At 50.1% G+C, this 22741-nt stretch overlaps 1 protein-coding gene across 27 annotated transcripts in view; it reads right to left on the bottom strand.

The window, feature by feature from the left end:
* Window positions 1-22741, bottom strand: part of LOC149347898 (uncharacterized) — a 483015-nt gene that overhangs the window by 373086 nt on the left and 87188 nt on the right. For 13 of the 27 annotated variants that reach the window (XR_016292691.1, XR_016292689.1, XR_016292688.1 and 10 more), the window contains exons 1-4: window positions 21655-21757; window positions 17767-17915; window positions 14831-14935; window positions 13580-13753 (exon numbers count right to left, since the gene is read on the bottom strand). The exons of 11 other annotated variants lie outside the window; for them this stretch is intronic. Coding sequence is in view for 12 of the 16 variants with exons in the window: in XM_089587634.1 (XP_089443760.1) it covers window positions 13580-13753; window positions 14831-14935; window positions 17767-17877 (390 nt within the window). In the remaining 4 variants the exon portion in view is untranslated. Of the gene's footprint in view, window positions 1-4022; window positions 4120-11245; window positions 11308-13579; window positions 13754-14830; window positions 14936-17766; window positions 17916-21654; window positions 21758-22741 lie in introns of those variants that run through there. 3 more of the 27 variants (XM_089587617.1, XM_089587626.1, XM_089587625.1) reach the window with 3 other exon arrangements.

Below are 22741 nucleotides of genomic sequence, written 5' to 3' on the forward strand. Positions count from 1 at the left end.
ACTAGAAAAGCTATCGAAGTTAATAAATAAGCGCAAGGTAGCCGACATAAGAAAGTTTGAAATGGAGAAAATCGAGCATGCTCTAAGGAACGGAGGTAGCCTAAAATCAGTGAGGAGAAAACTGGGCATAGGCAAAAACCAGATGTATGCGCTAAAAGACAAACAGGGCAATGTCATCAGCAATATGGATAAGATAGTTGAATTAGCCGAAGAGTTCTACACAAATATATACAGTAGCGAATGTAATCCTCAAGTTACTGAGGGAGGCAGTCGAGCACAGCAATGGGACATCCTGCCAGTAACGAAGGAGGAAGTAAAGAAAGCCTTAGGAGCAATGCAAAGAGGGAAAGCAGCTGGTGAGGATCAGGTAACAGCAGATTTGTTGAAGGACGGAGTAGAGATTGTGCTACAAAAAACTAGCCACCCGCGGCCTAAAGCGGCCCAACTGTCGCCTCCCTGCTCGCGGTGGTCCCGCTGCCTGTAGAGGCCCAACTGTTTGGTTTATGGTTTATGGGGTTTAACGTCCCAAAGAGACTAAGCCTATGAGAGACGCCGTAGCGGAGGGCTCCGGAAATTTCGACCACCTGGGGTTCTTTAACGTGCACTGACATCGCACAGTACAAGGGCCTCAAGAATTTCTCCGCCAAAGAAATTCTAGCCGCCGCGGCCGGGATTGAACCCGCGTCTTCTGGGTCAGCAGCCGAGCACCATAACCACCACCACCACCACCACCGCGGCGGCAGAGGCCCAACTGTCCCCTCCTTGCTAAGTGTAGAAGCCCCCGCTCTAACAACAAAATCCTGGTGACGCTTAAACGGGCTCGAAAGGGGCTGGACATTAAATTCGCTTCCCGAAAATCCTCCAGCAAGAATTTTTTTAATGTGTTTTGTAGAAGCTGAGTTATCTGCAGTTAACATTTGAATTTCAGTGCCTTCACGCCTTTCCCTGTCCTCTCGTACACGCTTTAAGGTCGGTTCCACTCCGCCGGCCCCACCGCCGGAGGGGAGCGTCCTGACCCACCGGAGCTACGCGGCTTACTGGCCGGCGGCGCCCATGGTCAGGCGCGAAATCGGACACCGGAAAGAATCTAATCAATACCGGTCTCTGAGCTGGTATATGCAGGAGCTGCGATGGAGGAGTGTGCGAGCATTAAGAAGTCGCCGGAAAGCGCTCGTCAACTTTCGCATATGATTGTGGGTTCTCTGCTGCGTGTAGACGTGCATTTACATCATGTGTTCAACACAATGCAATGAGTCAGTAATCGAGCTGATGTGCTCTTTCGTGGGATGGTGTTTAGGAGCCCCTTTAAAATGCGTAAGGCTAATCACGAGCTGCATCTTTCACGCCATCTGTTGGTGCTGCGGAGTACTACATCAAAATGCTAGTTCTGCCATTAAGACTAGTCAAGCGGCTTTCGGCTTCTCGTGCTTATAAGGCTATATGCCAATTTTTGACATTAATTGGCGACGTAATTTGGTCATTGTCGGCTGCTCTCAGTCCGCTCTGCGGTGCGAGGCGCCCGCATAAGTAGTTTTACAGCACTCAAGCCTAGTTCTTCTTGGTCGTGGAGTAGCGCGCCCGGATCACGACAGAAGGAGCCGCGGTTAGAGTCTCGGCTAGGCCATTCTTTTCACCGCCATTGCTTTTCTTTCTACGGTGGTGATGTGGCTCTGACGTCACGACCCTCCCGAACAATGCGAATTATCGTCACTCTATCGGACCCCGGGCTTTCGCCACAACGGGCCCCCCTCTAAGACTATCGCGTCAAGATCCTCCCGTCTCCACCACTCGCTCGTCTGCCTTAAAACTGAGCATGGAACTCGCATACTGAGGTAACTTTTGTCTGGTACTAAGTTTGACAACTGCACTTGCGTGGTTCGATCGAGCATGATGCAAGCCCAGGATGGTCTGGGACTCTGCAGATGACACTAGGCAAAGCGGACGCGCGGACTGGCATCGAGGCACAATGTAGAATATAAAATAGCGCCACTAGGTTCAACCGCCGCCCATCGGCGGAAACCCGGTGCTGTCGGCGTGTGGCACCTCAATCTCTGCGCAGAGAATGCATCATAGAGCCTTATGTGCACCGTTGCAAAACTTCCTGCGAGGCAAAAATTCTCAGTGGGCAGTGAGAAGAGCCAATGGTTCAGTTAGAGGGATTTTTAAAAGCAGCTGCGGAAAAGATGCATGTAATGGTATACACTACGTCAGCGTGTGTAAACTTTCACTTAGGTTTAGTTTTGTAGTATCCTATACAGAGTCTTAAAAGTGCACTGAAGAGGAATCTGAACTCGTCTATTTGCCGCGGGAACTCAATCTGCACGTTCCGAGCATTCTTAGAAACTTCGACTTATTGCCCTGTGTGGCCAATTTCCCTAATTGAATCGAATTAACGTTCGGCTCCCGCCTTTAATTTTTGAATTCTCCTCGTACGGTGGGCGGAGTCGATCAACGCGTGGAGTGCCTTTCAGCCAGCTCCGAGGAGGCTTTGCTTTCGCTTTATTTTGTATTTTTATATTTCCGTGAATAAATAGTTTCATTCGCAGATAATATAGCCGCAACATAAGCCCGCAGAAATAAAAATACCCGCGGACTATTTGCTTCTACGGATTACTACGTATTACTCCGCCGTTGGCAGAGCGGCAAGCCTCCACAGGACTGGGTGAAAGGCACTCCATGCGTTGGTCGACTCCGCCTACCGTACGAGGATAATTCAAAAAGGCGGGAGCCGCCCGTTAATTCGTTTTAATTAGGGAAATCGGCCACACAGGGCAATAAATCGAAGTTTCTATGTCGGAGACGAAAAGGGGGACAAGATGCGGCGCCATTCGACACGCGATTTCCTCGGTCAGGGACCCTTGTACATGTGTGTGCGCGCGTGTGCGTGTTTGAGTGTGTGCGCGAGCCGACCAAGCGGCAGGCGCCGGAAAGGGGATCCCGCGGCTGTCCCCCCGCGACCGTCCCTGAACCGGGGGGCGGGCTGTGAGGTTGAGCAGCGGGGTTGACCGTCGCCGTTTTCAGGGAACGCTACTGTCCAAGGTTGGAGAGGCGGGAGCGGCGGCGGAAGAGGAAGAAAGGAGGACTCGGCCCGTCATCGAAAGACAGCAGTGGTTTTGTGAGACGCTGAACGGAAAGGCCGTGCTACCAATCTCTCTGTAAAGTTTTCTTGTTTTACCGTTAGGCCAACTAAACCAGTTAAGTTTTACCGGAGTTCCTTCTTTGCGAACGAAACTAACGAACGCCTACGTAGAGCACGTACTCTCTCATGTACGAACATTCTAAAAATGCTCGGAACGTGTAGATTGAGTTCGCGCTGCAAAAAAACGAGTTCAGATTCCTCTTCAGTGCACGTTTAAGGTGTATATATTTTTTCTAGTGACAGCTACACTATCATAGGTAACACATATTTTGCCGTGAGCCTCCGAATGACCTGGAAACCACCTAATTCGCTGTGATCCTTCGAATGAACTCGAATGTTGAAACTATCTTTAGATAAATAAGGATTGCATATCTACCTTACCATGTGGTGTCCACCTTGGTGCTGCACCACATGGCCTTTGACCTTGACCCTTGACCTCTGACCTGTCAAGTTGTTGGTAGAGGGCGGTAATCGCGTGGTGTCACGAGATTCAATTTACCGTTGTAAAGTCAGGGTAAGGGGCATATAAACCGGAGGTGTGCACTCTGCTTTCGCTACGTGAAAACTATCTTCCGCAGAATTGAACCACGCCATTTTTTTATTGCGCGTTTACGATCTACTACTCCGCCTGCTCTGCCTGGATACACGCTCACCGCTAATGCAAAAAAAAATTGCCGAAATGAGTTCGAAACACCTTTTCGCCACGGCAGCCCTAACTCTACTGAAACTATTAGTGTCTTGACCATGTATCAGTTCCGCGATAACGCACGAATGCGAGCAAATATTCCATATATCCCGAGAAGCTAGGTATGCCTAACTTCCAGTGGACTACACAGCCTGACCGCGTATTTGATTTGCTGCAAAGAGAGATTTCAAAACTCACACGTGCGTTCCAGCAGAAGACGCCGCCGGATGCCGCCTGTCCTTCCGCAAGGCAGAAGGCGGCGAGGTACCACATCCAGAGGAAAGCCGCTCCAGTTCTGGAAAAAGGCACCAGAATAAGCTCTCTCTGCATGGTACACCAGCAATGGCGGTTGCTTTAGGGTCTTTCGAAAGGGTCACGGACGGTAAGTGATGGCAATCGGCTGCTGATTCCGCAAGCACGGCGGCTGCACATCGGTGGAGGCGAAATTCAAACGTGCATAATCCCCTGGGTCAGTGGATCTGAATTACGCCGATCACTTAGGTAGCTCACTGTAGACAATGGCTTGTGGAGCGAAGCTCATCAGCAGCTGATATCCCGTCATTCGAACGATTTCAGTGGGATAGCACTTATCTGGCCATTCCCTGCAATTAGCGGTTGTGTGTGTGCCTGTCTCCGCCGAGGCTTACCCCACCCTTGTTCACTTTTGGCCTGTTTGTCTGAAGCATGCTTTATGGCAGGCTGCCCAACTGGCCACTGGGTTGTGGGACACGTGCCAGCTGCGTGTATATACATAGCACACATACGAGGTCTGTTAGAAAAGTATCCGACCTTTGGCCGAAGAAAAAAAGCTGGCATAACTGGAGCGTTGGAAACCTAATAACCTTCAAAGTAGTCTCCTTGGGGCTCCATATACATCTCCCAGTGGTGCTGTCATTGTTGGAAGTATTCCGAAAAGGCCCTTTTCGGAATAGAATTTAGCTCTGCTGTCGTTGCAGCCATAATGTCCTTTCTTTTCTGAAATCGCGCTCCTTTCAATGACCTCTTGATTTTAGGAAACAGCCAGAAGTCGTAGGGGGACATATCAGGAGATTAAGAAGCCTATTGAACTACAGGAGTCTGGTTTTTCGCCAGAAAAGTCTGAATCAAATGCGAGGAATGTGCAGGAGCAATGCCGCGAGGGATGCGCCAATTTCTTGTTGACCTCAATTCCGGTCTCTTGCCCCGCACAGCACCAACTAGGCGATGAAGGACATCCCTGTAGTACATGGGCGTCCGGAGGGGGGGGGGGGGGCAAGGGGGGGCGGCTGCACCCCCCTGGAAAATCACTCACTCTAACCGTGAGTGATGGCCGCACACCAGGGGCGGCGGTGCGCTCAGCAAAAAGAGTAAAAGCGGCCCCGCTTCCAGCTTTGGGTCACATCTGCGAAGTGCCGCGTCCGGGGACGCGTCGTTGCAGACATACAGCGGCACCGGCGAGCATGTGTTTCGAGGCGTCTTGAGATGGGTGCCTGTTTCTTTGATCTCTAGAGAGATAGCCACACGGAGGCAGACAGTGCACAATCCGGCCACCGATGAATTCTTCAGGAGGGAGGGACAAATCAGCCGTGTCCACCCCCGCTTTGTCGGGCTGCTCAAGGGCAAGCAGGCGATGAGTTGGCGCCGCCGCCGCTCGCTGTCTCCTCCGATCCACGGGAGAGCGCAGTTCGGTAGAAGCGCCGCTTTCAGAAAATTCGGCAAAGGGGATTAGCAGTTGCTTTTGTTCACGGCGACGCAGTCTCCAGAGGCGCCCCCACACCAGCGTTCCTTGCATCTTCTCCGGAAGCCAGCGCCTTTGGTCAAGGCAGCCCGATGGCGCCTGCCTGGCTCGCCTGGCTCGCCTGTCACCTCTGGCTGGGCCTCAAATCCCAACAGCGCCCATGTACTGTGCGATGTCAGTGCATGGTAAAGAGACCCAGGTGGTCGACATTATCCGGAACTCTGTACTACTCCGTCCCTCATAGCCTGAGTCGTTTTGGGGCTCTGAACCCCATAAAAACACACAAAACAAATTTTCCGACCGGAGTGGCGAGTGTCCCTTCCCCTCGGAAGTCGCGAGGCGTTCCTTTCACCCCCAAAGTGCTATTAGGAACGACGACAACAAGTCTCGCCGGGTGGCCGCCAGCACGCCTGTTTCTACTGTGTATGGCTGCTAGCGACTTGAGGGTGATTGCTTTCGGGCCTGCCGCCATGGACCACAAGCACCGAGAGGACCCAGGTGCCAGCTGACTTCAATTACGGAGTTTGCCCGGTTGGAGTGCAGGAACAAAACCAGACCCCCTTCATAAAGTGCCTGCACGTGTAGAACGCCGCCGCCGCCTCGGGTAGACGAACGTTATCTTCCCCATTTGCCGTGACCGTGCCAGGGAACAAAGGGCCTCGTCTCCGGTTGCTCTTTGGCGTGCCCAAGCACCGCGACAAGCTGGCGGGCCTCATCTCCGACCCAAGCACGAGGAACCACTTTCGGCGTTTTCGTGACCTCGCGTCTGGCCTCGAGCGGCGGGTGGCATTTGATGATCAACAGATGTCGGTGACCCGCAGAAACCTTCGGCTGGCCGGAGGCCATCACCTACCGCCGTCAACGCTACCTCGACGACAACCTTCTTTCCCTCAGACTCCACATGTGAAGGGGGCGTGACCATGAGTGCAGTGTCGTGTGTGTGCGCACAGGTGAAAGCTCTAGGCCCCTCCCACTCCGCCAAGGGCGTCCTCAACCTAGGGACTTTAGGGAACAAGAAGGATATAAAACTCGACAACGGATGCGGCAGAATCGTCTCACTTCTAACCACCAATGTAAAATGTAAATAAACCTATTCTCCTTTCGCCATCTACCTCTTCGCTCAGCGGCACTCCTGTCCTGAACCCTCAACTCCAACAGTGCGTATTCGGGGATACTGCGGCAAGTAGGCCCTTGCATGTGTGCGCGCCTCTGTGTTTGTGCTTCGGTATTTTTAGTGGCCGGTTGTCAACGAAGCTGAGAACAATCAAGACAGCGGACGAGAAAACGACGAGCGGCGAGTAGTGTGTGTGCAAATACTCGACTGTGCGGTTGCGCGAGCAAGATGGAGCGAGGTGTATGAAGCTGCGAGCGTGCATTTATCTTGTAAATAAGTTTTCGTTGTATATATAGTCATTTTTTGTTTTCAACGTACGCATTCAACCGTTTTTTCAATCAATGTGTATATATTTTTAACACTACCAACCCCGAAGAACTCCATAGCCAGCTTTGTCTCGCGCGGTTCCGAATGATGGACATTCGGCGCTTCTTCAAGCGTCAGCGGTTGTCTGACGAAGCGTTATCCAAATGCGCCCCTGCAGATTCTGGTGTGATATGTGACAACGGTGTAGCATTTGAACAGAGTGATGCAAGCTTTTATCACCGGACAGTAGCTGATGTCGTCGACTCCATGGAAGGGACTCTGTCAACAGTGAGTTCAGGTAATGCAGCAGGCCGAGATGATTCCATTTCTCCTTTCTTGGGATTTAAGTCCGGATTTGACCAGAGCGATGCAACCTTTCATCACCGGACAGTAGCCGACGTCGTCGTCTCCATGGAAGGAACTTCACCAGCGAGCTCCGGTCACGCAGTAAGCCGAGACGATTCCCTTTCTCCTTGCTTGGGATCGAAGTCCGGAGACAACATCAAGAAAACAAATAACTTGCCTCAAGAATATGACTTAGGAGAGTTTCTAGGCAAAGCTAAACTCACTGGCATACCGGACTTTTTGAAGTTACGTCTTCTTACTAAGCCATGGTCACCAAATGTTACATACGATTTTAAGAAGGATGTAACACCTGGAAAGAGGCCTTTTCGACATCAATGGCTGGGAGATTACGCCCCCTGGCTTGCGTACTCAGCGACAGCGAAAGGCGCTATTTGTCGTTTTTGCGTCATTTTTCCTCCACGTGTTCACCGGGGTACTCAAGGAAGTTTTATCGTGCGCGCTTTCAGTAACTACAGAAAAATGCACGAGGCGTGCAGGGATCACGTAAAATCCCAATGGCACCAGGAGGCAATGACGGCCTCACAGAACTTTATGGATGTGATGAAAGGCAAGCAGCTACCCGTTGTAGAGCAGCTGAACAGAGCACTCCACGCGCAAGTTGAAAGGAACCGTGAGAAACTATTTCCAATAGTTTCCACCATTGTCTTTTGCGCGACGCATGACTTGCCAATTCGCGGCAAGCAGTCCGATAGTGGAGTCTTCAATGATCTGCTTGACTTTCGTGTAGAAGCTGGAGATACTCTACTTCAGGAGCACTTCGCTTCTTCTGCTGGCAATGCCAAGTACACTTCTGTCCGCGTCCAGAACGAGATCATCATTATCTGTGGCGACATCCTGAAAGAGCAGATAGTTACCGAAGCTAACAAAGCGTTTGCTTTTTCCGTTCTTGCTGACGAAACTGCAGATATTTCAGGAAAAGAGCAGATGTCTATAGGCGTTCGCTTTATTGACAAGGCGGGAGCCGAAGTGTGCGTTCGAGAGCAGTTTTTGGGATTTGTAGAGCTGGAGCAATTAAACTCCGCTTGCATCGCCGCGGCAATCTTGAAGTTTTTGACGAATGTCGGGCTGATTCTTTCGAACCTTGTGGACAGGGGTACGATGGATGCTCTACAATGGCTGGAAAAGAAGCTGGAGTGAACAAAATTATACAAAAACAGTTCCCGAAGGCACTATTTTTCCACTGTGCAAGTCACAAACTAAATCTCGTCATCAACGATCTGAACGACGTCTCTGAAATTCGAAACACAATTGGCATAATCAAACAAACCATAAACTTCTTCCGCGAGAGCGTACTCCGGAGAAAATTGGTGCCGAACATTCCGATGCTGTGTGAGACAAGATGGTCTGCAAAATATAAGTCTATTAGGATCTTCTCTCGGCATTACGTGGCCATAGTCGAAGCACTCGAGGAGCTCGCGTCCACGGAATCATGCTCGAACGCTGCAACTAGACAACGAGCTCACATCCTCTACTGCGCAACAACAAGCTCATCTTTCATCGTCTGCTTGCATATTGTAGCGAAGTACAGCGCTCGGCTCGAACCAGTTACGAACATTCTGCAAGGTGTATCCATGGACTTCCATTCTGTGCATGACCACATCACTGAGCTGCAACGTATTTTTCGCGGCCACCGGACGAACGCTGTAGAGGAGTTCTCTAACATCATGAATGCAGCAAGGGAGGCAGCCAATCACTTAAATGTGGTGATATCTGTGCCAAGACAAGTCTCTCGTCAGGCCCACCGAGACAACTACGGGATTCAGTCGCCGGAGGAATACTACCGTGTGGCAATATATGTGCCGTACTTGGACTCCCTCACTGCTTCTTTAGCTCGGCGCTTTTCTGAAAGCAATGAGAGGAGCTTCAAACTTCTCCAGCTGCATCCATCAAAAATGAAGCACTTGAGCCGTGTTGAGTTCGCTGTTCTCGCCGAAGAACTCCAGTGCTTTTACGGCATCGACAACTTCAAGGAAGAGGCCATCTCTTGGTACGAGATGTGGTGCAACAAAACTGGGGACCCATCAGAAATAACTTACTGCGAGCTTCTACATCAGGCCAAGACATTCTTCCCTGGTGTTGCAAAAGCCATTGAGGTGGCTCTGGCTTTGCCAGTTACTACCTGTACGGTCGAACGTTCCTTCAGTACAATGAGGAGAGTGAAAACGTGGCTACGCTCAACGATGACAAACGACAGACTGGACGGCCTTTGTATGATGAGTGTGCACCGAGAGCGTGTAATGAAGCACAGGAATGAATTTATCACCCGTGTCATCACGCAATTCGCCCAGAAAAATCCGAGGCGTCTACAGTTGCTGTTTACTGACTGACTGTCGTTGCGTGTTTGTGAACATATTGTGCTGTGTGCTGGTCATCAATCCGGGTGTGTCGAGAACCCGTATGCAGCAAGACTGAGCACTCTTCTCCACGAAGTGATAGTATCTTTTTGCATTTTTATTAATTTTAATTGTTTCTTCGTTGATAAACTCCAATGTATCTCTCCTAGCCACGCTTTAATTTGCTGTTTGTAATTTTTCTTTCATGTGTGTATTTTACTTATTTATTTTATTTATTTATAAATAAATAAATTTACTCCGCAAATAGTGCCTTTTTGCTACGAACATAACCCCCCCCCCCCTCCGGCGCCAACAGCCAATGGGGCCCCCCCTGCAAAAAATTCTGCGGACGCCCTTGCTGTAGTACTCTTTAGTCATTCTTTGATCCTGTGGGGTGCGTACTCGTGGTGTGCCACACAGAGGGAGTCAAAAAAGCAGTCAGCATCACTTTAGACATTGCTGCGCACTTGGCGGGCCTTCTTTGGTCTTGGTGACGTGGAATGCCTCCTCTGTGACGACTGGGATTTGGTGTCCGGGTCGTACCCGTACACCAAAGACTCGTCACTAGTGATTACGGCGTCGGTGAAGTCAGGGTAACTGTTTGTGGAATCCAGCATCTCCCGTGAGACTTCAACACGAAGCTGCTTTTTCTCCACCGTCAGCAGCTTCGGCACGAATTTCGCCGCAACTCTCTCCATGGCCAAATCTTCGGTGATAATGGAATGTGCAGAAAAATTGCTGATGTCCACTGCTTCCGCAATTTCCGGAGCGTGGCTCTCTCTCCACAGATGTGCGGCCGTCTTTAAACCAGTTGCACCACTGCTTATTCTGTGTGCTGCTCATAGCATCATCACCGAAAGCCGTGTGAACATTTCGAATGGTTTCCACTTGGCTATCGCTAAGTTTCTGGCAAAATTTGAGGTAGTAGCGCTGCTCCTATCGCTCCGCCATTTTCCTTGCAACAAAAAACCGACGAGAGCACTGCGCACTGCCTCACTCAAACGCTGCTTCCCAGCGACTGACGCTATCGGCAGGCGGGAAAAAATTCGTGCATGCGCACGAGGCTTCAAGGTCGGCTGCTGTAAGCGCGCTTGTTTCATATCCATCAGGTGTTCGCAAAAACAAAATAAAGTCGGATACTTTTCTAACAGACCTCGTACACACACTGTGGCCGGTGACAGTTCAATTTGTGGCTGTGTCGTACAAGAGAATTCTAGTCCGAGGGAGGCATACAAAAACTGATCGCTGCTGCGTCGTCTAAATTCCCTCGATCTCTAAAGCTCGCCGGCCCCAAGGGCCGGAAGTGATGAAAAATTGGCAAGAAGCTATTATGCCGCAGTTTTTGAATGGCCCACGCGATCCCAAGTACTCTTCTTGTAAGCTACTGAACACAGAACGACTTGCAGCTATTATCGAATGAATCGAGTTGAGGGGAAAAAACCCACTCCAATTCTGCTGCAGGACAACATAGCCATGCAGACCCACAGAAAGGATTTTTGCCAGGAACAAGATTTGGATAGAGCTGTCCTATAAGCGGCTTGCGAGCCCAGAAACTTGTAACAGAGGAGGGGGAGCCGGTGTTCACCTGTGTCCTCCCCTGCAGGCTGGGCGGCCAAGTGGGGCTGGCTGTTGTGCCTAAAGGCCAACCTGCACAAAAATGGGGTTCGGATGAAGAGGACAACGCTGTCATGTGCTTCTAATAATAAGGATCAGTTATCTAGTTAGGTTTGGCCCAACTTTTTTCTGCTCAGAACAAACAGCGCTATACTGAAACAGCAAAGGAAAAAGCAGTGAGAAAGAGCCCTCAATTCCGGCTCTTTTTTTATTTCATGCTGGACTATAACTGATATTTTTTGTAGCGAAAGCTATATTGGCAACAAAGTTGCGATTTCGCTGTGGCGGTGCTCCGAGGAGGCACAGAGACCAACCTTGAGCCGTTGCCTAGCAACCGCCGCAGCTGGCGGACGCCGCGTGCTCGCCCCGCCATCTAGCATGACGTCACACCGCGCGCCTCGCCGTGGAGCCGCCGCCACAGTTTGGTGTGACGTCACACCGCTTGCCTAGTCGTTGCGCTCGACTCCGCTCGCTTCGGCAGCTGTGTGCACGCCTGATAACATGTCGGAGGATTGAAAAGGATAGCTCGCACGCGCCTCAACCACACTTGATCCCTTCGCTTTTGCTACGTATATCCTCGCATCGCCGAGCTAAGCCACTGCCATTTCTTTTTTATTCCTTGTACGTAAATGCGCTCGCTACACTAAAGACTTCGAATGCTTTGTCGCTGGCAGTGTGCGCAAAACCAGGAGTCCTTCGAACTAAAGAGCCGCAAAACTGCGGCTAAATACCTACGCACTATCTGCGGCCACTTTGTGTTAAAAAGAAATAGGCGACGGAAACAAACTTCGGCGAAATATCCGTACATCTACATCATTTACCACAGAACAGTTTGGTTTTGTTTATGAGGGTTTAACGTCAGAAAGCGACTAAGGCTATGGGGACCCCCAGGGGAGGGCTCCGGAAATTTCGACCGCCTACGGTGCTTCAGCGTGCACTGACAAAGCACAGTACACGGGCCTCTAGAATGTCGCTTGAAAGACTTTAAACAGCAGCGTCGCTTTCGGTATGAAGACGTGACTTGATAGTAAGTGAAGTAAGGGAGTTTTTTTAGCAAATGGGGGGGCTATTACCGAAGATGCATGCCATATTAACGTAAGCCTTCCCCGCACTCGCAGAGGAAAGTGGGGCGCCACTTTGCTAAAACTCTCCAAATGGCTCTTTTTTTTTTGCACGAAATATGTAACACAAGTGCTCTTCATTCATTAAGGACAAACCTCCAAGGTGCGCGATGACGTTCTTCCTACATGAGCTTTTTCTGTCACTGTGCAAGTTCGGTCGCGGCAGTGTTCTGTGAATTATACTGTTCATTTAACTCGCATGGCTACTCAAAAGGCATTCAGCACAGACACGCACTTCAGAATGCAGCTAGATCCGTTGGAAACTTTCCGACAGTCGAGACCAAGCCGATTCCCACCCATCCTCAACTCTACTTTTCTGAGGCCCCCCATGTTGGAGTGAATGCTACTGATGGAGATAATGTGTTGCTGCTTCACTGTCCTCATCCTGTAATGCAAACAAATAGCTAATGTGACACCGTGCAGAATTCAGAGATTCGTTAGACACCCACAGACAAAATCTGATGTTTCATAATATCGAAATGACTGCCGATATTTCACGCACCTAAAGGAACAGATAATCATTAGCAAAGAACAAGGCTTAGAGAAGAACTTTCCGTGCAGCTCGTTATTATGGCGCTACTAATCGTACTAAAAACAACTACCAGAAGGCGGTACCTTCTGTATTGTTCCTGTGCGTGCGTGTACATAAAAGGCGCACTAAAAAATGTCAAGCACTTCTTTGCAGGCCTACAGCGGAGCCTCATACTTCATCTCTCTTCTCTCGCCACCGCGACAACGAGACATGTACAAACCGCAAATAGCTGAACGCTGCCAGAACGTCATGGAAAACCGCGCAATCTTACCCCGACCCAACTTAATCCGACCAAAAAACAAGACCGCATCTTTCGCTAAGTCCTGGCACCTCCTCACTCCATTAATGCTGTGCGACTAGGGATGGTATGATACAGCTCTGTGACCATGCTAACTGTGCGGAAATCAGGGCAGATACTGAACACATTCTGTGGTCCTGTGACGCTGACTTTAAACTCCCCCCCCCCCCCCCTTTCATCCAGGCGAGCTTCGTGTAGCTCGCACTCGACAGATGAAAAGCGGGCCTTAGCGAAGCAAGTTGTCTTTTTAACTCGGCTGGAGGCCCTTCGCTGATGAGGATTGCCTTTGCGAAAAGGCCCACGGCACAGTTCCTGTGGCGCATTATCCTCCGGAAAACGGCAGCTCCCACTCACCAAATGCCGCTTGCAGGCCTGAACTGCATGCTTCCGCGCTGTTCGGCACGCGACGCTTGTATTCCAGACGGCCCGTACGGCTCCCTCTGCAGTCTCCGCGCAGGAGTGCAGAGGGCGTTGCGAACGTTCTCCATCCAGACGTCGAGGCAGGCACAGTCTCTCTCCCTGATGGCCCTTGGTTTATAGATGAATGAATATGTGTTAGTTATGCAGCACTGAGACGGTTTACTGCGTTCGGCTTCAACTCAAGTCCGCACTGAAGTTCCGCTCACATTTAGGACCATCGAAAGAAAACCCTGCGTGACGAAAATATTGTTGTGCAAGCTTTTTCTTTCCACTTAAACAAGGAGCTAATCACGAGATGAAAATATAAGCCCAAGAATTTGGATGCCTCTGGCTTGTTTGATAAAGTTAAACATTCAGAAGCTTTTTTTTTTGTTCACTGTTGTGATTGTACAGGCGCGTAAAACAGGACGCCATGGACGTTGCCAACAGTTGCATCCTACTATAGAGACAGCATGCTTTTCGTTATTTTTTTCTCTTGTTTTGGTGCTGGTTTGGTTTAGTGGTTTGCTTTGTGTTGTTTAACGTCCCAAAGCGACTGAGGCTATGAGAGACGCCGTAGTGGAGGGCTCCGAAAATTTCGACTACCTGGGGTTCTTTAACGTGCACTGACATCGCACAGTACACGGGCCTCTAGAATTTGTCCTGCAAAGAAATTCAACCGCCGCGGCCTGGATCGAACCCGCGTCTTTCGGGTCAGCAGCTGAGCGCCATAAGCACTGAGCCACCGTGGCGGCAGACATCCATCGCTATCTGGATGCTCGCTGTAATATGTTTTATTGCGAAAGCAATACTAGTGGCACTTTCATCCCGTCGCGTAGCGAAGACGGTAGCTACCAAATTAGCATATTGGATTGGATTGGATTGAATTGTATAACCGATTCATCATCACAAGTCTAACCACAAGCACCGCCACCAGCTACACCACCAGCTGAACCATGACGTAGCTACGGATATTGCTTTCGCAATTACCGGGATTAACCAAGCTAAGCCACAGACATTTTTTTAAAGGGTAAGCGACCACGCCCGGTTTTCTTACCGCAATTTTTTTTTCTTCTGCCCTTCCATTTCTAGCACATACGACAAGAGAGCCGCTGTTTTTAGCAGTGCAAGCAAAAATTCCAAATTGGCCACCTGGGCTTTCGTTAGGGGCGGTGCTCACCGGAAAAAGCCATCCCCGCCACGTACCTGCGCTGCGATGTCGGAGGAGGGGCTCTGTTGAAGGGAGTCCCCTGGTTGCCTCTGTGACGCCGCATGGCCACTTGCCAGGACGTGCTCGACGCCGGCGCTCGCCTGGCCCCGGGACACCCCCGAAAAAATGGTTGCCGGCTCTGAGATTTGGCCATACGTTGCTATGGCGTCGCTTGAGGCGTCACCATTTACGTCACTGTGCTCTCGCACGTCACATGTCGGTTACAAGCACACCTACTCATGCATAAGTCAGCAGAACAGCAAGCAAGCGCGAAATTCACGCATGGAATGCGATCCGATCTGAGCGGCAAGCTGATCTGGGAGATCTGAAGCTAAGCTAACAGTGCACAAAAACGAGCAGACTGCAATAGTCTTGGACAGGATTAGAGCTCAGGCACTGCATACGCGATGAGTACTTTGGAATATCCGTTTACGGCGTGGGCCTTTGACGTAGGGCGAGCTATTAAAGCGGCATAACAGATTTGCAGTGAAATAAAAACGGCGTAAACCAGACTCCTGATGCCACCCGTAGTAGCGTAGACCTCCATCCGTGCATTAGAATTTGTAAATTGTGAACTGTGAGGCTTAACACCTCGAAGCTACACATGAGCCACGGGCGACATTACAATCTGCATTTGGGAATGCTCTCTTCCAGAAGTAAAAAAAACTTGCCGCTACCCATGAAGAAATGGTGTTTTGGGATTGAAAAAAGCTGAAGTATAAAACGTACGCTCGCATTAGGATTGACAAAATATCACTAAGTGCCGCTTATTTTCTGCACTCCGGGCTGAAAACAATGCAGCTCAGAATAAACCATTGCATAATGGCTTGTTCAACTTCCGATCTCGAAAAATATGCAGCGCAAGTGACGACGGAAACAAGTGAGTAAGGAATCTGTGTTGGAAGGCGTAACCCAATCGTGACTGGAAATGGCTCGTGGAAACCACGATCTGCAGTTATTTGCAACTCCGATGAAGTCAAAAAATGATCTGCGATTCAGATTTCATACACGTGGATCTGCGCACTGCTGCTAGCGTCCATTCGATCCTCGTTCTTTGCTTGATGCGCGCCCCTTAAGCAGAGGGTGCGGTTGGTGCTTTTGCAAGGTCAACTGACTAGGGTCAGGACATTTCTGAAAAACAAGCCTACTGCGTAGATGAGGCATCGAAGATAACCTCTGTAAAATACTAGAGCCATGCGCGCCGCGGAAAGCTGCAAAAATTCAAATCAAAGCCCGCTCGTTCTTTCCTTCCACAAGCAAACGTCCTCGTCCTGTACTCTGGCTCGTTTGACGTCATACAGAAAGCTTTCGCTAAAGGCATTCCATTGGTGCGTCGTTTTGACTGACGGGCGAAGGGTGGGCGTAGCCGGGGCATCGCGTCGTCTGCTCGGGGCGTCGCGTCGTCTGCTCGTCAGCGCCTTCCATTTTGGCACATGCCTAAAGCCCGCATGAAGGAAAAAAAAAAACAGGAGGGAGCGTCCGGCGACAGCCTTGAACCCTAGGCATAAAAAGTAAATAGTAAACCGGAGAGAGAAGAAAAAAAAACGCGACGAAACACCGCTAGGAGGCCCAAAGAGCAAAATATAGAGGATATTAGGAGACCCGCCGCTCCCCCCCCCCCTCAAATAGACTGGGTAACAAAAAAAAATTACCGACGATTACGTTACTTCCTAATGCGAAATTTGAGCGCAGCAAATAAGCTGTTTCACCTTTTCGATAGATTGAGGCAAAGAAATCGAGCAACACATGTATGCGCTATCACAGAATTTTTTTTTATTTTTCACACGTATTCGCAATTTCGGCTAGGGCGGTGCACATATACAGATCCGCCGCCACCGATCTGGCTCTCTGATTGCCACCGCACAGGGGTTGCATTGGAGGAGGAGTGAAGAAAGGAATTAAGTTCGAGCCGGCGCTTTGACAACCGGAGACTCGCAGGAAGAGGGGGGAGGGGGGTGGCGTGTACACCCAGCGGCAAACAATGGGGGCAGAAGCGCGCGCAGCAAGCGGACAACACGATAAAGGGAGGAGGGAAGAGATAGCAGCGACTGACTGATGCCGCTGACGTCGATAGCGCTGGGGGGATGAAAGGGGGGCGGAGCTGGTTACGAGGCCGACGACGACGCGAAACCCAGGAACGGACGCCAAAGAGCTCCACTCTAAAACCAAGAAAAGAATTCTTTTCAAGGCGGGGCCATGACGTAGACATGTGACGCCCTCCACCAGACGCCACGCCTCGTGGTAGCATCGGAGGAGGAGGGGCGATTTTCCCTTGCGGAGCCTACTGGACGAGGCGCGCGAGAGAAAAATCTCGAGGAGTGAACGGTAGAAGAAGAGCGTGGCGAAGTAACTTGATTGCGATGGCTGTAAACACGCTGTCAAAGAGTCTTTAAAAATATAATGCGCCCGCGCCTTTCGGGGACCACGCCTCGCTACCAGAGCGGAAGAAAATATTTTCGACCTGGAGGCGGGCAGTTTCCCTTTAAAACATTTTGCACAAGACATCTACGCCAACTGCAGGGCAAATGCATTTCCCATGTGGCCACTCTAACCCTAAAAACTTCATCTCAACCGGCCACCTGCCATCCCCTGCTACGTTTGACTTCTCTTGGAATCCACTCTGTTACCCTTAAGGACCAGCGGTTATCTTGCCTTCGCATTACATGCCCTGCCCAAGCCCATTTCTCCCTCTTGGTTTCGACTGGGATGCCGCTAACCTTCGTCAGCTTTGCTGGCCACTGCACGAGAACACTATCCTATGGCCGCAGCCGATCACCCCACACGTTAAACTGCTACCACCCTGAGATCACAGCGCCATCTGTGGCAGCAACTAGAAAACAGTACATCTCGGGTTTTCATTCGAGGCTAACAAGGCGCAATGGTTCTGTATAGGTTTCAGCTCAAACGATGCAACACCCCGTTCTCGACCTACCTCCGTTCGGCAGCTGCTAGCCGGGACGTGCTCTACTCTGCAGAGTGCTGTGGGACGGTGTGACCTGGAGCGACGCACTCCATCGGGACCGCCCCATTCCGCCCGCGGCATGTTCCGGAGAGAGTGGCGATGGGAAGGCTCCAGCGGACCTGCATCATCGCGCCGCAAGAAAGGTTGCTTAGAAGAAGCGGTACCGAGGAAAACGACGTCTCCACTCCTACACGCTTAGAAAAAGGGCTGTAGTACTTACTAGCTTTGGGGTAGTAACTGGTTGTCAGATATCTTCCTACCTTGGTAGTAACTGCAGTCAGTAACGAGAAGGTTAGCAGCAGTTACTAAGCCATTGAGTTAGTAACGGCTGCTACCTGCAGTTAGTAGCGGGAAGCTAGCAGTATCTAGTGAGAAAATGAAGAGAAACTCGCATACTTTGACTTTGCTAGATTCATCGTACTGTGTGCTGACGTCCCTTGTGAAATTTGTGCACTTTTGAAAGATAAAAAAGCTTCATAGTCTTGTTGACGAATTCCCGAAACCGGACAGACCTATCAGAGGGTGCTGACCGTAAATCACACAAATGTACAAATTTTGCGAGGTGATGGCATCAACAGCATTACTATTCGCACGCAAAGGTTCGCAATTCAGGAAAAGCACAAATCAAATCACCAGCCGCGGTGGCTCGGTGGTTACGGCGCTCGGCTGCTGGCCCGTAAAACGCGGGTTCGATCCCGGCCGCGGCGGCCGAATTTCGATGAAGGCGAAATTGTAGAGGCCCGTGTGCTGTGCGATGTCAGTGCACTTTAAAGAACCCCAGGTGGTCGAAATTTCCCGAGCCCTTCAGTACGGCGTCCCTCATAGCCTGAGTTGCTTGGGGATGTTGAACCCCAATAAACCAACCAATCCAAAAGCACAAATCAGAAATAGTCACACTCGAACACTGAGATCTTTCTCACTCATATATACTCCGTAAATCACTCTCATTTACAGGCTAGTGGCTCTTCCCAGTTGCGCTATGATACCAGCATTAATTATGTAGTTGAGTAGGTAGAAACGGGTTAGTTTACCTAACGATACCCCCGTGCAGAAATGTGCAATAAAAAAATCCACTTTATTAGCAGGACAGTCTGTGTGAGCTATGTTATTTGACTTTATTTTGGGTTAAAGGAACAGTTACTAACTAGGTAGTAACTATAGCGACCACAGGTAGTAAAAAGGTAGCAAGGGCTACTTTTACTAACTATACCTTGAAGGTGTTAGTAAATAGCTGTTAAAAATAGTAAAACGAAGTCAGAGTTTGTAACTGCTGCACTTGCTACCTGTCCACTGCCTTTTTACTAACCCCCTTTTTTTAGGACTGTATCCTTTCTTATATCGCTCCCCCATTTCTTTCCATCTCCCTGTCCTCTCCCCGTGCTTTATTCCCGCTAGCCGCAGCCTATAGGTGCTTCAGGCTTCAATGGCAGATGCCGCGGCTAGCAACATCTGTTCATTTCATTGTTCTTTTTACTGCCATTCAATGAGCCCACGACTTTCAGACTGGGAGGATAGCGCACAACCCATAGGCCATGAAAAAAAGCATTCCTTCTTGACGATGATGATGAAAACGTTTATTAAAGCCACAATGCCTTAGATGAAGGGAAGGCTGATCGGGTCCCTAGTCCGGGACGCCGTTGGTGAAAGCCGCTGCCCGTGCTCTGGCGACGAGGGCTCGTTGTTCCTCGAGGTCCGAGCTGGACAGGGCCGCCTCCCAGACCTCCCGCGTTGGCTGATTTATGATCTCAATGCTGTCATTTTTCTGACAAGCCCATACCATGTGGTACAAGTTTGCCTTCTGGCCACAAAATTTGCACTGTGCCGAGAAGGACTGGGGCTCAATGGCGTGAAGCGTAGCTGGGTTATTGAAAGACAGTTTGTAGCCTGCGAAGGTGACATTCCTCTGATTTACTGAGACCCTTAGCGGGCCTCGGGAGTGTCTGCCTTTCAAGGCGCAAATGTTGCAATATTTCTGAATATGTCGTTAGCGGAGAGGGGGAGCCAGAATCAGGAAGGGAGGACATAGAAGGATGCCGGGGAAGAAAAGCTCGGGCCGAAGCGTGTGCGCTCTCGTTTCCTTCAACTCCCTGGTGACCTGGTACCCCTATTAATTCCTTCCGCTCAGCTGAAGTCCTACATTGACTAAGAATTTTGCAGGCTAGCGGCGTGATTCTGCCACGCATATAGTTTCTATAAGCCGCCTGGGAATCTGTAACTATGTATTTAGATTCGGAGTGCGTTGCGGCTAGGGCTATCGCTACTTCCTCCATAGCCTGTGTATCCCCGTTACGAACTGAAAGCCCGTCCATGACTTGCATTTGGTGCACCACTGAGATTGTTGATATTCCTTGTACAGGACCCGCAGCGTCCACGAAGAAGGCTCCTTCTTTTGTTGAATAGCACTCGTTCATCTTCTTGCTCCTCGCCACTCGTCTAGCATGATGATGCTCCGGGTGCATGTGTTTGGGAAGCGGAAGCGTAAGGAATTTGCTCTTCCACTCTTTAGGTATATCTTGTCTCCCAGCCACTTGCTGCGGAAAGCTAATGTTTAAATCTTCAAAGACCCTGCGGCCGATCGTAGTTGTGGCCAGGCGCACTACCTGGCTTGTAAGATGGGCGCTAATCAATTCATCAGCCGTGTTGTGTACCCCTGGTTTTAGTAGACGCTCCGTAGATGCTTTCATGGGTAGGCCGAGTGCCTTCTTATAAGCCGTTCGAATGATAACGTCCAGATGGTTTAGATCGGTCTTCCTCAAACGAAGGTACGGGGCCACGTACACTATCCTGCAGATGACAAAAGCCTGTATTAGTCTAAGGGTATCCTGTTCTTGCATGCCGTTTTTCTTGCTTGTGATCCGAGATATCATACGGATGATTGTTCGCACACCGTTCGGAGCTTGATGATCGCTGTTGCGTTCACACCCTTGTTGTTAATGAGCAGCCCCAAAATCCGTATTGTTTCCACCTCGGGAATAGGTGTACCATGGGCCGAGATTTCCAGCGATGCAGTATCCCCCTTCCCTCGCAGGACGAGGAGCTCCGACTTGTCCGGGGAACAGCGCAGTCCGCATTCTTCAGCATACTTTTCAACCGTACTGGCAGATTCTTGGAGGGCCTCCTCCATCTGTAAGTGGACCTAGAAAATGCGCTGACTCTTTGCTAATAGGTAGGTTCGTTGACTGTATGCTAATAAGTAGGGGCGTCATTATTAGGAGAAAAGAATCAAAGCTAAATAAAAATGAAAAAAAAACGCCCTTGCATTCAAAGCGTCTCGTAGTCTTAAGTGCCCTCAACTGTTTTCCGATCGAAGGCGCATATTTTACACGTACAAACATTTATGCTATACCCTTAAGAGACTATAGAACATAAACGGCGAAATCGTGCAAGAACGCACGTCCGACAGTTGTCCGAGCAGATCGGAAACAAAGTGCCCCAGAATGAAACAAATGACTACACTGATAAGCATAGAGCACACCTACGAGTGTGTTAGCAAGCAATATCACAGGGGCAAGAAAACCACCCGAAAGCAAAATGTGCATCGATAGCATGAATGACGAAGACAGAGTCCTCTCTTTGGAAACGTCACACCTTTTGCAACCTGCCTCACTGCATAGAGCACTCAGGCCATCATAGTGTTTACCAACGTCTCTCGCGATTCTTAGTATGTCGCTTGATGGAAAGCAAATCGCTGCGAGTGCTATTTGTCAGTGGACGTGCGCTTTTTTTTTTGCACCGAGACTGCTAACATTTGTGGTCACCGTTGAAGAATGAACATGGAGCCTGGCGCGCTTGAGAGCTGAACGCGGCAATCACCAGACGCAGCGACAGTTTCCTCCTCTTTCCACCATGATCACTCACCCTGTAGTGTAACGAAGGCGGTGGGACTGCCTCACTCTTCTGCTCTTTCCGCACGCGACGCTTGTATTCCAGACGACATCCGGTGGGGTTGCACACCACCCAGGCTGCACAAGGTGAATCTTAAAGTGAGCCTCCACAATTCCACTGCGGTATACACAGGGTGTCTCACCTTAGACGTTACAGACAATTATTAAAGATAGGGTTCTGTCACGAAAATAACACTACGCGAGTCGCCGAGCCATTTCGCGGAGCTGAGGCAAGGCCATGCTGCGCATGCGCGAGGAGCAGTGACGTCACACGGCGCACAGCTGGCGCTCCGCCGGTGTGGCTGCGCTGGTGACTCAGGTGCCGCCGCCGCACTCGCCAGTTGCGCATGCGCAGTAGGGGCGCATAGCTAGCGTGCCGGGGCCGCCGCCGCTGCAGTGGCTCTCCATCGCCTCTCGCTCTTTCTCTCTCCTCGTAGCTTTTATAATACTCCAGGTCTAACCAGAGCTAAACCACTGCCAATTTTTTTAGTTTGAACAGCGCTTTTTTCAGCATAGCATTGTCAGCGGACCAGTACGTCAGAATTCAGCTACGACGTGCTAACTAGCAGGCTGGTTAAGAAACATTAAATAGTTACCATTTGCTGTTATGCTACTCAAATTACTGCCACGTATGTATTCCGCCGTATAGGTAATACCCAAATCAGTTTCTAGAATTTCGAAAACAGAGTTACCCGCGGCGCTGTGGCACAACAAAATGTGGCCATTTCCACGAGTTACGTGCACTGGAGAGGTTTCTCTGCCTGCAAGCTTCCTGAAAGCACATGTATACTTCGGAGCGATGTAGCTACAATTTGTTGAGTCACAAAGCCGAGGGTAACCCCGTTTTCTGAATTCTAAAAAACGATACGGACATTAATTACGGTGGGCTACACGCCTCTAAGTAAATAAGGAGCCTAACAGCAACAGGTAAAAAGTTTAACTATTCAGTTATAGTTAACCAGCCTGCTAGTCAGCACGTCTTACCTGTATTCTGATGTACTACACTGCTGACAATGATATGCCGAGAAAAGCGCTCTTGTAAAGCAAAAATCTTATTTTTT

Source organism: Amblyomma mixtum, chromosome 4 (genome assembly GCF_055824585.1).
Source record: "Amblyomma mixtum isolate Tamu chromosome 4, ASM5582458v1, whole genome shotgun sequence".
In the NCBI taxonomy this organism is placed as follows: domain Eukaryota; kingdom Metazoa; phylum Arthropoda; class Arachnida; order Ixodida; family Ixodidae; genus Amblyomma; species Amblyomma mixtum.